The sequence below is a fragment of the Bemisia tabaci genome, chromosome 1 (genome assembly GCF_918797505.1).
Source record: "Bemisia tabaci chromosome 1, PGI_BMITA_v3".
In the NCBI taxonomy this organism is placed as follows: Eukaryota; Metazoa; Arthropoda; class Insecta; order Hemiptera; family Aleyrodidae; genus Bemisia; species Bemisia tabaci.
The window spans coordinates 86876997-86893393 of NC_092793.1; the positions used below are offsets into that span (position 1 = coordinate 86876997).

The window sequence follows — 16397 nt, forward strand, 5'->3', positions numbered from 1 at the left end:
GTGTGTGGTTAAACCATATTAAATTTAAACGTAACGAAACCTAATTATTCTCTGATTTTTGTCAGGATGGACTCGTGAGATCAGATAGAGCTGTAGGAACCCCTGACTATATATCTCCGGAAGTTCTCGTATCTCAAAGCCAAGAAGGTATCTATGGACTTGAGTGTGATTGGTGGTCTGTTGGCGTGTTTCTGTATGAAATGTTGGTCGGAGACACACCATTTTATGCGGATTCTCTTGTAGGCACCTATAGCAAAATTATGGATCATCAAAATCAGTTACATTTTCCACCCGAAATAGAAATTAGCAAAAATGCCATGAGTTTAATCCGTGGACTATTGACTGATAGGTACGTTCTTTGGATTTTTTGCACCTTTTTTCTCCGAATTTCTCATTATACAATTTGAAAATGCAATTCATACCAGAATTAGGTGATCCTTTTATATACTAATTACTTTTATACTCAATAATTCGAGATACTTCTACTGAGCTGCTATAGTCTTCCTGTCGTCTATCACATTTTTAATTGAAAGCTTAGAATTTTTATCCCTCAGAAATATTTTTTAAGTGGTAATACAATGTTAATGTTACAATTTTGTTTATACTCTCTCAGGTTCCTCTTTTTTTGTCACGTCGTATGTATATTTTATTTTATCAAAAACTGCAATATATGCTTTAGTGCAAAAAAGCCTAGTATAAGCTTGACCATATTATATCAAATATAGAAACATTAAAGGTATTTAAGCTCTTCCATTCTTCATTTAGATTACTGTAATTTTACCAGATACTCATACTGATATAGTTTCAAGCTAACAAGACAATGTGTTTGGGTTCTTTTTTTTCCAGAACGCAGAGACTTGGTCGTAATGGGGTGAAAGAAATTAAGAATCATCCATTTTTTAAAAATGATGCATGGACTTTTGAGAATCTCCGGGAATGTAAGCATCTTTCTCTGTTTTTCTCATTGAAATTGTGCAAAGACGACATAAGTTTGTCCCTATATTCTTCACTTCAAAGCGCTTTCAACAAAGTATTGAATGCATCTTAAAAAAATGCAGGTTCTAATTATTTGAAATTGCCATGGCCAGTTCTACACTCTATCCTAAAGCTATATTTGGTGTTTTTTACATCATATTAAGCCACTCTAGCTCTGAAACCCATCAGAATGTAGGAAAAGATGAGCTTCCTTCTCCACTGTGAAACTCAGTCTAACTCACCATTATTTTCTGCAGGTGTTCCACCTGTAGTTCCAGAACTATCTGGAGATGATGATACAAGTTATTTTGATGATGTCGAAAAAGATGAAAGTCCTGAAGAAGGTTTTCCAGCGCCTAAAGCATTTGCAGGCAACCATCTACCATTCATTGGTTTTACGTATTCAAGAGATTATCAGTAAGTTTTATTTGTTCTTCTCTTATCAGTTGTGGTTACTGCCATTTTTCATTTTGCGCATCCATCTTACTTTTAATCCTGTTTCTTTTATTATTTTTTTAAGTGTCATGCGTTTTATTGATTTTCATAACCTTATAGTATGATGCTAAAATAACGGTCATTCAGCAACCATGAGGCTGAAGTGCCATCTTTTAGCTTTAGGTCAGAATGTATTTAGGCAACTCCACTCTAGGGAAATCAATATCTCATCTACTCACCTGCATATCAAACTAGAGGAGACAGAAATATTTGTGTCAGTTAAGCAGTTTGTCAATTATTTAATAAAATTCCTTAAGAAGTACAATTTAGCAAACACTCATTAAACTATAATGTTAAGTTTGATGCACTTGTACATGATTGTTAATGGGAACATCTGTTGAAGCCAAGTTTCCTCATAGGATGTGAGATGAGGTCAGAACCGCCTCGCTCTGCGTTGTAGTCTAGGGGATTTGCCTTCCAAGGCCACTTTTTATGCAGACATCAGCCGTAGGAATACCAGGTATTCTACTAGGCTCATTTTGGCCAATGTGTGTGAGGTTCTGCAGCGTTTTCGATTATCTGTCCTGATCCCTATGAGACACACGACACATTTGTAAGGGTCAAAACTGGATCTACTTTCGGAGAGGAGCAGAAACTCGTTCTTTTAGTTAGTACGCCATAACTTGCAGTAGTTCAATTGCATGGATCAGCCTTATTGCGGTTTTTTTCTATTGTGATATGAAGTCTAAGTCTCGGTCGACGTCCATGGACATCTAGCTTATGTTTATGTTTAAATTTTCTGCGGCCGAGATGCGAGCGTGTGGCCTTGCTTGCTGACACACATAGGCGAGGGCAACGGGTCTCTATACCTGTGTGTGTAAGTATGTGTATATATGTATAAATATGTACATATTAACAATGACACAAAAACTGGGATCAAAGCTGTATTTTTTACAGCTTTTATCCCAATTTTTGTGTCATTGTTTATATCATGTCGGGCTGCAAATCATTTTGCTTTTGCGGCAGGTTAAGTTGGGTTCACTGCCGAGTTTGATCTGCTGATGAGGTCTAAAAAGGCCCAAACCTGTATAGACTCCAACTTAATTTTCCAATGCAAACTGCCTGAGCTGAACACTCTCCTCCCTCAGTTTCCAACTGGTACGCATTAGAGTTCAAAAAATTTAATTTTGACTCGAATTTTGATTTTTGGAACTTCTTGGCTTTGTTTTCCCGGCGAAATGGTGTGGACCCAGCACCATTTCTCCATCTTGTTATATACAGGGTGATCCAGACCACCCGTCCACTATCTTTTTCTCGAAAACGGCGGAGAATTGAGCTTCGGGACGAAAACTTTCCCAGGGTAAATCGACCCCAAAGAATCGAATGAAAATATTTTCAGCCCCCCAAAATGGCCCCTTGGGAGGGTTTTGGGGGGGAGCCCCCCCGTTTTTCGCAATTTTCAAATGAGAAGGGTATGTTTTGACTTTGGATTCGGAATCTACGGCAAAAAATAAGAACATTTTGTTCTTTGCACTTCTTCCCTAAACCCCCATTTTTTGGAGTTATGGGGCATTTTTGGGGCAATTTTCAATGCTGTAAGCAGGCAAATCATCCAAATTTCAAAATCTAAAAATCTCCTGAAAGGAGAGGTCAATGCCTTTTTATTGATGTGCCACATGACCCCTGTTGCTCCAGAATTTTGGGGGCCACGACCCCCCAAAAATTTTGGGGCTTTGGAGGGCCATGAGTTGGAAATGGCGAAAGGCAAGGGTATGTTTTGACTTCAGATTTGGATTCTACGCGAAAAGTTACGTAGAATTGATATGGCGGTATTGATATTGACATGGCCTGTTTGCTCCAAATTACTGAAGAACCCCATTTCCCCATAAGGAGCCGTGTATTTTTGGACAAAGTAAGGGGTAAAAAAAAATTGAGCGAACAGGCCATGCGCCATATCAATTCTACGTAACTTTTCGCGTAGAATCCAAATCTGAAGTCAAAACATACCCTTGCCTTTCGCCATTTCCAACTCATGGCCCTCCAAAGCCCCAAAATTTTTGGGGGGTCGTGGCCCCCAAAATTTTGGAGCAAGAGGGGTCATGTGGCACATCAATAAAAAGGTATTGACCTCTCCTTTCAGGAGATTTTTAGATTTTGAAATTTGGATGATTTGCCTGCTTACAGCATTGAAAATTGCCCCAAAAATGCCCCATAACTCCAAAAAATGGGGGTTTAGGGAAGAAGTGCAAAGAACAAAATGTTCTTATTTTTTACCGTAGATTCCGAATCCAAAGTCAAAACATACCCTTCCCATTTGAAGATTGCGAGAATCGGGGGGGCTCTTCCCCAAAACTCCCCCAAGGGGCCATTTTGGGGGGCTGAAAATATTTTCATTCGATTCTTTGGGGTCGATTTACCCTGGGAAAGTTTTGGTCCCGAAGCTCAATTCTCCGCCGTTTTCGAGAAAAAGATAGTGGACGGGTGGTCTGGATCACCCTATATGTATATAATAATAAGAGTTGGCAAAATAAATACCTAAATTTAAACGTGTAACGGCTGTACATCTCATTTAAATCCATGTGTGTGTGTGTATATATATATACACACACACCCACACACACACACACACACACACACACAAAATAAACTCTTCTTCAGTTATTCACCAACAAAGTCTGTGTTCTTTTTGATCCTATTTCCTTTTGAATGTACAGAAAGCATTAGGTTTTGGGCCCAGCTACGCTACGTTAGACCATTCGCATCCGCGCAGCAGTCGGGAGACAAGTAGCCAACTTGGAAACGCGCATCTGAGGAGACAGGCCAGCACACCTGGACAAGTCTAGACGATGGACTGGTTCTCGGATTCATCAGAAGAAGTCAGGGTGGAAAACTTCAAGGAACAGAGGAACCAAAATACTGCAGAAGCGTCAAGCGTCGCGTCCGTAGATGTCTACGACTTAATGCTATATGGTCTAATAGTAGCGTTGGTTTTGGCATACATAATTCTGAGCTGGTTTAAGTTCAATCGTAGGGAACAGAAAAGATTACAGGCTGAGCTAGAAATTGTGAAAGTGGCAAAGAGGATACCCTCTTTCTAACTGCGGCAAAGTCTACTCTGGTCTACTTTGGTCTGCTCTGGTCTACTTTGGTCTGCTCTGGTCAACCTAGTCTAATCGGATCTACTCTGGACAACCTGCTCAACTCTGAAAGATGAGTAGTGCCAAGCAAATTTGAAGCGACCTGACAACAATTGAGAAGCTTTGAGGTTCTACAAACTTCCAGGTATGGAAGTTTTAAGTTGAAGTGGTGCGTTCAACGTGGGAACGGGCATCTCAGAGAGGACAACAACCACAGCAGCGGAGTCGCAATCAGCATTAGAAGACTGGCTCAACAAAGATGCGCTGGTGCAAAGGATCTTCATCACGACAGTGGAGAAATCTGTACTACTTCATCTCATGGACTTTACAACGGTGCAGGAATTGTGGAAGAAGTTGAAAGACACGTTTCAACAGAACGCGGAGCAGCTGAAGTGCAACCTGTGGCAAAATTTCTACGGGTTCCCATGGGAGAAAGGAGGCAGTGTTGGGGATCAACTGTGCAAAATCTAGAATCTTGCGTATGAGCTGAAATACTTAGGCTGCGGGATCAAGGACAAGATGATTACTGCAAAGGTATTGGCAGCACTTTGCAACGTCGTGGGAGTCAACGGCGGTCGCGGATAAGACACTGACGAACCTGACGGTAAAGTTACTGATGGAGGATCAACGAGCTGGTGGGGTCGAGCAGACGAGGGATAAGAAGGTGGTCCCGGCAACTGCGTTCTCAGCCAGCAAAGAAAGCTGTTGTAGGTGTGGTTCCAACCAACATCTGAAAAGGGACCATACAGAGAAGCATCAAGACAACCCTGGTCAAGGACAGGATCAACAGGGCAGTTCCGGTCAGAGGTATGAGCAATGTGGCTACCAAGGACGCGATTAAGTGAAACTTCGGAAATTGAAAGGAAGAAAGCAGAAAGCAGACAACTATATAGCTGGCAACAGCAGCCGTAACGCAGTATGTTTTCTTGCTGACAGTAAAGTGAATTGAAATAATGATTCTAATCATATGGTTTTCTGTGTCGATTCAGGGTGTATAGACCATTTAATCACCAAGAAAAGGTTTTTCCGTGAACTACTTCTTTTCAAAGATCCGGTTAAAATTGCTGTCACAAAAAATGATAATTTTATAGAAGCATTCGGAGTGGTAAATATATACATCATTAGCAATATTTCTGGTAAAAGAATCGAGTGCAATATTCAAAACTTATATGTTCCTAATTTGCAAAAGAATCTGTTGACAGTCAGAAAATTGGACAAAGCTAACATAAGTACGATTTTCAAGGATAGCATGGTAAAGCTTTATCGAGATGCAGAACTGATTTGAGAAGGACACCAAGACAATCTTTACCAGGTTCTTTTTGAAATCACACTAGGTCAAATTGTCAACGTAGAGACAGAAGATGAGAAAGAGCTTGATGCAAAAACGGCCTTTTTCGCAACCCCCCCCCCCCCCGGAATTTCTTCAAACTTGGCCCATCGATTACTCATACTTTAGCGCTTCTTTTCCCAAATGTTCCGACCCCCAAAAATTTTTGGGGGTGTTTGGGAGGGGGAGGGGGGTGGAAGACAAAACCTGTGAACCTCAATATCTCTCGATGAAAGAAAGATATCGAGGTTCGGTTAGGACGAAGAATCGTCTGAAATTGTATACTTTAAAACTCTAAAGGTCAAAATCCCGAAATGACATGTTCAAGTCAACATATGTGCTTTTTTTCAGTTTATGAGTTGAGAAAATGTCTTTTAAATAAAGAAATTGCAAAGTACCCAATTTTTCATTTAAACCAAAACCAGTTTTTTAAATTGTTCGTCTTGTGGTCCACCAAGCCGGGGAACCGAAGGATTCGAGAGTTATGGACCATTGAAGTCTCCGCTCAACGCGCACCGATCGATTTTTGTACGCCAAAATATGGTTCCAGAGCCGGATTTTGGTGTTAAGTAAATCAGATTAATTGTTCAAACCGTGCAAAATATATTTTTAAGAATTCTTGAGGATCGCTGTGTTCAAAAACTACAGATACTTCCAAAAATTCACTTTTTTTCCTTAGTGCTATTTGAGAGGCCCACCAAGCGGCCGGTCGGTCGGCACTCGGTGGGCCTCTCAAGTATCGCTACAGAAAAAAAGTGAACTTTTGGAAGTATCTGTCATTTTTGAACTCAGCGATCCTCACGAATCCACGGTTTGAACATTGAATTTGATATTTTAACAACCAAATCCGGCTTCGGGACCTTATTTTGGCGCACGAAAATCGGTCGGCGCGCGTAGAGCGGAAACTTCAATTGTCCATAACTATTGAACCCTTCGGTTCTCCGGCTTTATGGACCACTCATTGGAAACAAAATAAGAACAATTTTAAATACTGGTTTTGGTTCAAATGAAAAATTGAATTCTTTGCAATTTCTTGGTTTTAAAGAAATTTTCTCCACTCGAAAAACTGAAAGAAAGCACATATGTTAACTTGAAAATATGATCTTGGGATTTCGACCTTTAAAATCTTCAAGTTAGCAATTTTAGACGATTTTTTGTCTAAACCGGACCTTGATATCTTTCTTCGTTCCAGAGATATTGAGGTTCACAGATTTTGACTTCCACCCCCCTTCCCCCTCACAAGCGCCCCCAAAACTTCTGGGGGGTCTGAAAATTTGGGAAAAGAAGCGCTCAAGTATGAGTAAGCAGTAGACAAAGTTTGAAGAAATTCCAGGGGGGGGGGAGGCGAAAAAAGCCGTTTTTGCACCAAGCTCTTTGAGATTTGGCGTAAACGCTATGGACATATCTGAACCTCCTACCTTGAGAAGCTGATTAATAACAAATTGGTTGTTGGTATTGATTCTGTAAAAGTAAACAAAACCTTATTTTGCGAAGGTTGCGTGAATGGAAAGCAGACAAGATTAAATCTCAAAACACGGATTCCGAACATGCGCCAAATTGAAATAATTCACTCCGATGTGTGTGGGAAAATATCTATGCTGATGTACAATGGTCAGCAATATTTTGTTTCATTCATCAACGGGTATTCTAATTTCGTGACTATTCTTTTTATGAAGAAGAAAAGCGAGGTGTGCGAGTGTTTTTAGGAGTACAATAACTTGGTTCAATTCAATTATGTTACAAAAATATCTACATTAAGAATCAATAAAAGTGGAGAATACACGTCTAATCAGTTTCCGAATTATTATAAAGCAAACAGTATTTTTGTTGACTTTACAGTTAGATACACGCCAAAACAGAACGGAAGAAATTTGACTCAAAATCTGATAAATGTATAATCTTATGCCAACACTGGTTATAGACTACTGGACATTCAGAGAGAAAAAGTTATTGTAGCTAAGGGTGTAAAGTTTAATGAGAATGAATTTTACTTCAAAAACAAGGCAACCATAGAAATATTTCCTGAGTACTCCAAAGATAATATTGAAAACGAATCGGAGGAAGACATTTTAGAAGAGAATCCTGATTCAGAGGGGAAAATTAAATTAGTTCAAATTCTATAATAACTGAGGAGGATGACGATTCAGAGGGAGAGAATGAACCTGTAGAAATTAGAAGAACGAATAGCCTTTCTTTCCTACCTAAGTATTTGTCAGATTATGAGTTAAATATGGCTTTAAATGCAGTATCTTCTGTAAAACAAAATCCAATCAGTGTGAAAGAGCTTCATAATAGAGATGATGCTCAATTTTGGCAAAAAACAATGGAGGATGAGTTCGCTTCTATTACAAGTGTAAAACGTAGGTCGAGGTAAAAGAGTCATCCAAGGCCAAGATTATTAATACGAAATGGGTATTTTCTCTCAAACATTCACCTGGAGGTATTACATGTAAGGCACGACTAGTCGCCAGAGGCTTTGTTCAGGTTGATTCATTTGATTAAGAGGCTATTTATTCATCAGTAGTCAAAATGTCGACTAGAAGAATTCTACTAGTAATTGGTAACCATTTTGGATTCTATTTTAGACAACTAGACGTAAAAACGGCATATATCTAAATGACCGGTTATCAGAAGACGTCTATATTTTCCCTCCAGATGGGGTTTTCTGCAAAGAGGGATATGTTCTTAAATTAATCAAAGCTCTTTACGATTTGAGACAATCTGCGAGGTGTTGGAACGATGAAATTAACTCATTTTAGCTAAATCTTGGTTTTATGAGATCCGAAAATGATTTAAGTCTTTTTGCCAAAGTTTCAGTGAAGGGCAACATATATACATATACTTATATATGTTGACGAATTTATATTGGCCGCTTATTATAAAGCTTTGATTGAGAAATTTACGAGAAACTTATTTTCAAGGTTTAAGATCAAAGATGTAGGAAACCTGAGTTATTCTCTCGGTCTAGAAATTGAACAAGATCGACAAAACAGTACTATTCGAATAGGCCAGAGATTGCCTAAAGAGTGGCTTATTGCCATCAAGTTGTTGGGTCGTGTATGGTTGGCATCTGTACTTAGAGGAGTTTAATGGCATTTTGTGTATGTTTTGTCTTTGAAGGATTGTTAGTTGTTCTTGCTGTAATATATTTTTCTGTGACGGCAAGATCTGCCGATTATCATGGCTTTGATCAAGATATTGCATTTTCAACATTCTTGCTGTCATTCTTTGCATCATTTTTTTTCCAGACTTCTAGGCAGTGAAAAAAGTGAAAAGATTCCTTACACTAGTGACATGGTGAGTCATTCTCTCCTTAATTCTTGTTTCTTTTTAACACCTCCTCAAAATGTCCCCTGCTATCTGATTTCAACATTTAAGGAATATATTATTTTGAGGTATAATAAGCTTATATACCCTCAGAAAGGGGCTCAAAACAAAGTGCTAATTTATTTGAAGAGTAAGACTTTCCCCATTATCATTGCTTTCTTATATTAGAAAAAAAATATTAGAATAATGTCGTTGTGCAGAAAAATTAGAGATATTTTGACATCTTGACCTCCCAGTTCGAGGCCTGTAGGGGTCCGGGACCCATACGTATGTTTTTGGTATGCATACAGAAGGTCTATAGGAAAAAGGGCTACCTTTTTTGGTCTACAGTCAAAATGTCTACGTGAAAATGCCTACTAAAATTATGTCTACAGTCAAATATGTCTACGCTATAAAAATGTCTACGGTTTGTTTGCCCACTTAGAAAATTTCAAAATACATATTTATGTTGACCACTAAAAATATATATGTCTACGCTATAAAAATGTCTACGGTTTGTTTGCCCTCTTAGAAAATTTCAAAATGTTTATGTTGACCACTAAAAATGTATAAATATTTATAGGATCAATTATTCGCGAAATGTGACTCACAATTTTTACGCATCAGCTCCTGCAGCATCCACATCCTCGTCTTGTCTTTTGGGGGTACACTTTCAGTCGGTGGCTAATGGCCCGTAGGTATAGTCCTGCAGTAATTTCAGTATGATATTCGTTGTAGCGCCGCACAATTGCCTCAATTTGCCGCATATTCATGACATATGTCCGTGAGATGGGATGTCGGATCCGAGTATGCCCAGCTCCTATTTGTAGTAGTAGAATTTCATTATCCCTTTGCTCCTTCCTCAACGCTTGTAAAAATCTCTAAATCGACGCATGATGCGCAACAACTAGCCTTTGCTACCTGTTGTGCCAACCCTCCACGGTGTTCGTAGTTCGTGCCTCACCATTGAGAACAGCATCATGCACGTTCCACATAGCGGGTGGGAAAAGAGGAGGGGTTGCTCTTCGGCGGCCTCGGCGAGGGACACCTCTTATGTATACTCTCTCGATGTAGTTAGCTATTGGTTCAACTCTATCATCGATATCATTGTAAATCTCATCAAAAACTTCCTCTACATCAGCGAGGGGTACAAAGACCAAGGCAATCAATTCGCGGATTTGATGTCGGACCGTTACATCTGCCCGGTCTTGGAATGCATCGTGTAGCCCGTCGGACATGACACGCTGCCAAATGGACTGGCATAAATGGAAAAGGCATCCTCTTATTGTTGCATTAGGGAAACTTGCGCTTGCAGCATTTATTGCTGCTGCTTCGAAATCCATCAATACTACGTTCGGCGCCAATGGAGCGTTCAGTACGTTACACAAGTTCTTAACTGTCTCATAAATTAGTCGATATGTGCCTTCATCTTTTCGAACACACAGGCAGTACGCAAGAGGGAAAACGTGGCCATTTATTACACCATGGAGAGTGTACATTTGTTTAAACAAACTTGGAACGGTTTTGAAGGTACCATCCCCCAGAATTGTCGTGGTATTGCTGAGCAGCCGTACGTCCTCGTCAGACGCGAAAGTAAGGATTCTGTTCGGATCATCAACGCCTGAATCGAACTGGAGGAATTTATTACCTGACAGAGTTGTATCATAAGGATCGATGATTTTGGCGTCCAACAATGTCTGTGGTGAAGGGGGGCGTTCTTCGTTATGAAAGCGGTTTACATTTCGGAGCGTGGTTTGTCTCTCAGGAATACTCACCAGCACCTCATCGTCACTAACATCCGCATGTACTTCCTGAACGATGGCGAGGAGTGCTGAGTTAGGATTACCTCTGGCTCGGTTGCGCAGGTTAACGGCAAAACTACAAAAACCCTCAAAAACATTTTTCGGGCAAAGAATCCGGTCGAGGAAATTGACGTGTCACTTCCTTTTAATCAAGTATAAGATAGGCAAAAACCTTTGATGAATTCTCAAGGTCCACTAAGACCTCAAAAAGGCCCCCAAGGAGGGACCTCAAGAGGGAGGTCAGGAGGACCTCAAGGATCCTCCAAAAGTTCCAAAAACTTACCTGCAAGGAAAAAAATAAAATGAAAAATCCCTTGCCAAAAATAAATAAAAAACCGATTTTGAGATAAATCCCTCGAATGAACTTCAAATCACAAAATCGGTCGAGGATGTCAACTGAAATTTTTCCCCCTTCAATTATGAGCTCCGCAACAAGCGTGACTCGCTTGTACCTTTTCATACACGAGCCGCACGAATCATCTCTTCTTCTCTCCTCTCCTTCCGTCCATGGACAGAGTTCCAACACTTTTCGGATTTACTGACGCGACCGGCTGCGGCTCGATGCTCTCAGTGAATCGGTGCCTTCTTATCCCTGATGTCGGCTTCAAGTCGGTTGCAGTTTCACCAGTCGACCCATTTTTCCATAACCACATGTTAGACTTTTTCGAAACATGATTCATCTGAAACATGGATTTTTTTTAGGGAGCTTACCATTTGCTTTGGATGGTAGGTAGGTTGTAAGCAATAGTTGTATTTATCTATACTATAAGCTCCGAGACCTCCTAATTTTGCGAAACTGGTAACGCTTAGTTCCAGCGTTCTACCGGGCCGATTTTCATGATTTTTGCGGCTATCGACGGGCAATTGTCTCTAGATAAGCCAACTCTTTTCAGATTTTCAAAATATGGCCCAGGTTTTTTTATATTACGTGGTAAAGTTGCGAATTCTCCCATTTAAACAATGTAAATTTATACTTTTTGTCATAGTTCGTTTGAGCGTTCTACCGGGCCGATTTCCATGATTTTTGCGTAAATCGACAGGTAATAGGCCCTAGATGAGCCCGCTGTAATCAGATTTTGGAAAAAAGACCGAGGATTTTGTAATGTTGAGTGTGATGAAAAACAATGACAATGACAAATGACTGATTGACTGTGCAAAGAACATGGTTTATTCAGACAAATCGAACATGATCGGATCGCGACATATGAACCACGATGAACGTTGCGCACACACTGCGAGGTTCCGTTCTTCGCCGCTAGGGGGCGACACGAGACGGGACAATACATCTCCCTTTTCTCTTGAAAATAAAACTGGACAATACATCTCCCTTTTCTCTTGAAAATAAAACTGGACAATACATCTCCCTTTTCTCTTGAAAATAAAACTAACTAAAACTAGATGCAAAACAAATATCTTTCACCCTTTGACCGAGGGAAAAAAAAAAAATTTTACATAATGATTATAGTTTCTACTTGAGGTCAAAATCTTTGAGCGTACATGGTTTTTTTATTTCCCGCTTAGGGCGAGGTACATTAACATGAGGGGGCGGAGCAGCTGGCTCTGAGCGTGTAGCCGAGGATTTCTTTAAAAAACTTGTGTTCCTTCTCTTAATGGAATTATTCGGCTCTTCTATAAAATAGGAGCGAGGCTCGCCTGAAGGTTTGATAATTTTTGCTGGACCCCATTTGGTACCATCATGAAGGGCTATGTTTTGATTGGGTTCAAAAAATTTTTCATTGTTGTGGGATACATTTTTGTCGTAGTTCCTTTTGTTACGAACATCAGTTTGTTTTTGGATTTGTTGGAAATTTTGAACAATTTTCGGTTCTAGGAGTCTATCCGAAATGGGAAGGGTGGTTTTTGTTAGGCGGCTAAATAACAGTTGGGTTGGAGAAAATTTTGAATTCAGAACTGGTGTGTTCCGGTATTCCATTAACAAAGTGTAGATGTCTAACTCTAAATCTTGTGCTTTTTTTAGCATTTGTTTGCAAATACCTACTGCCTTTTCGGCTAGTCCATTACTTTTGGGGTACAGGGGTGAGCTGGTAACAAGTTTAAAATCATAGCTATAACTGAAGTCTCGAAACTCCATAGAATCATACGGCATATTGTCCGCTCTAAAGATAGTTGGAATGCCATGAGTGGCAAAAATTGGTTTTAGTACATGTATGACAGCTTGAGCTGTTTTTGAAGGAAGTTTTATTAGCTCGATCCATTTAGAGTAGTAGTCAATAAGGACCAAATAATTGGATGCTGAGAACTCTAAAATATCTGAGGCGACCTTATGGAAAGGCAGTGTTTGCGGAGGTTCCTGAAGTAAAGGCTGCTTCGGTTCTTTGCGCGAAAATTTTTCACAAACCTCACATTTTTTAACAAAGTTTTCGATTTGGACAGACATGCCCGGCCAAAAAAATAAGGTGTTTGCTCTGGCTCTTGTCTTAACAATACCAAAATGGCCTGAACTGTGAACATCATTAAGAATCATTTCTCGCAATGCAAGTGGGACAACAATGCGATTCTCTAGACAAACTAAATTATTCTCTACGCAAATACCGCTTTTTAGGTCACAATATATTTTCACCTCATGATCTATATTAGCCAACGATTTTGGCCAGCCTTTTAAACAGTACATTTTAATTTTGGACAATATTGGATCCTTGTTTCCAGAACAAATATGTTTAATTTTTCATCTGACATGTTAATCGAGTGAATGACTAAATCCAATTCGGAATCAACCGGGTAATTTTCAGCATTAGAACAAGCCCGACTGATTGCATCAGCAATTAACAATTTGGACCCTGGCACATAAACAAGTCTGAAATTGTACAAACTAAGTTTTAACTTAATACTTCTCAAACGAGAAGACGTGATTTTATCAATGGGCTTTTTCATAATTGGTACAAGTGGTTTGTGATCAGTTTGGATAGTTACATCATTTTTACCATATATATATAATAATGGAAACGCTTGCAGCTGAACAGAATTGCTAAAAATTCCTTGTCAATTTGACCATAATTTAATTCAGCATTGGTTAAAGATTTAGAGGCATAACAAACAGGCTTGTTATTTTGCATTAGGACTGATCCAATACCAGATTTGCTACTATCCGTTTGTATTGTTACACAATTATTTGGGTCATAGGTTTCTAAAACCGGATGGCTAGTAAGAATTTTGAGCAATTTCTGGACACACTCACCATGAATTTTATCTTCCCATATGAAGTGGACATTTTTCTTAATTAATTGTCTGAGAGGATTTGTAAGCTCAGCAAAATTTGGGATATAGTCCCTTAAATAATTAGCGAAACCTAGTAGACGTCTAACATCTTTCTGACATTTAGGGATGTCATACTCTAAAAGAGCTTGCACCTTTTCTGGGTCAGGTTGAATCGTACCGTCAATCAACATCTGCCCGACATATTTAACCTGTTGTTGTTTATAAATAAATTTTCTCACATTGAACTTGGCATTTCGTTCCGCTGCTCTTTGAAAAACTAGATCTACTACTTTGTCATGTTCTTCGTCTGTAGCAGTATGTATTAAAATATCATCAATGAACACTTCAACTCCGGGAATATCACCAAAGGCTTTACTATTATATCTTTGTGATATTTCGGCAGATACATTTAAACCAAAGGGTAAACGCTTATAATAATAACAACCATACATTGTTGCAAAATGTGTGTACTTGTAACTGTCAGGGGTTAGAGCGATGTGCCAGAATGAATCTTTTAAATCTAACACCAAGAAAAATTTAGAGCCTTTAACTCTTGCAAAAATCTGTTCTGGTGTAGGGATTTCAAAGTAATCTCTAAGCAAAGCTTCATTGAGCTTCTGAGGGTCTAGACATAAGCGTAAGGATTTGTCAGTTTTTTCTACAAGAACCAACTTGTTGATCCATTCGGACGGTTCGCGGGCGACACCAAGAATATCAATTTGAACTAACCTATCTAATTCCTCTTTCAGAACTCCCTGCCGTTTCAGAGGTACACGATTTGGTGGCTGTGGGACAGGTGGGTTTGCATTCGATTTGATTTTCAGCGCATACAAATCTTTGTACTTTCCGACACCTTGGAAACACTTGATATATTTCTCAATAATCTGCTTTTTAGCAACATCGTTTATAGCATTAACACTTTCGGATATTCCCATTTTAGAGGTTAACGACATTTTGATAAAACCTAATCTTTCAAGGGTGTCTAAACCTATAATTGGGGTTAAATCATCTTTAACTATTATGAATTTCTCAGAGTAACAATTGTTGTTAAGATTTACCTTTAACACTGTGGATCCATTTATCTCAATGGGAGTATTATTGTACGCCTTTAAGTTACACATTTCCTTATTCAAACGGATTTCCGGATGCCCGAGTTTAGCTTCCTGGACACAGATTTTTTTGAATAAATACATTGGCAAAATATTAACACAAGCGCCAGTATCTAGCTTGAAATTAATTACAATATTATTCACTTTAAGACTGTGTAGCCAACCTGTATTGCTCGAGGCGACTGACTCCGCACTGCACTGGATCGGGGCTCTTGCACTGATAGTCTCTATGAGGCTGACGTCACTGCAATAGTACTCCTCAAAGTCACTGTTCTGAGAACTCGATGCACTGCTTGGCTCTACTCGAACTTCCGCAACTTGTTTACTTCTGCAAACTTCTGCCAGATGATTGAGCTTTTTACAGCGGGTACACGTCTTGCCTTGGGCTGGACACAGCGAATTATCCCGCACATGTTGCTTGCCACACCATTTACAATCGATCTTCTTGAGTTCACCTGTAGCGTGAGACTGTTGATCCGGGGTTTGCGTCTTGGGTTGATACTTTGTACCAGGCTTTGGAGACTTAGGGTATGACTTGCGATACACAGGTTTTTGAGCTTCTACCGCAGCAACTTCTTGCGGTTTGGCGAGGGCTTCAGAGGTTTGGCGTCTCGTGATTTCCGCAATCCTTAAACGCTCTACAGTATCTTCTAGAGAAACATCACCAGCTTTGATCAGTTTTGCTTGAATGACGGTGTCATTTGAGCCAAATACTAGACGGTCTCTCAGACTACTTTTGATGTTTTCAAACTCGCTATCTTTAGCCAGTTTTTTGAGGTCATTATAAAAACTGTCCAAGGATTCCCCTACCTTTTGGTTTCGTGAGTAGAAAAGGGAACGTGCGTGGAGGATGTTCTTCTTGGGATTACAATATTTCTCGAACTTATCATACAATGTTTCGAGCGTTTCCTCACCCTCACTTTCATCTTCAGTGCCTGTGCTTCCCAGCGTGTAGTACACTTCACGAGAATCGGCACCAATTATGTGAAGAAGCAAAGCTAGGTACTTTTTCACCACTTTTACGTTTCCGTTGGCCAGAGGCCGTCAGATAGAGCTCAAATTCCTGTCTAAACGTTCTCCAGTTTTGGGA

The 16397-nt window shown here is 39.6% G+C and overlaps 1 protein-coding gene across 1 annotated transcript in view; it reads left to right on the forward strand.

Moving 5' to 3' along the window:
- The window catches only part of Rok (Rho kinase), a 112000-nt gene that overhangs the window by 43607 nt on the left and 51996 nt on the right, over window positions 1–16397 (forward strand). Inside the window, exons 9-12 of the mRNA XM_072306539.1 lie at window positions 66–349; window positions 847–938; window positions 1233–1392; window positions 9123–9354. Coding sequence (XP_072162640.1) covers window positions 66–349; window positions 847–938; window positions 1233–1392; window positions 9123–9354 — 768 coding nt within the window. The remainder of the gene's footprint in view (window positions 1–65; window positions 350–846; window positions 939–1232; window positions 1393–9122; window positions 9355–16397) is intronic.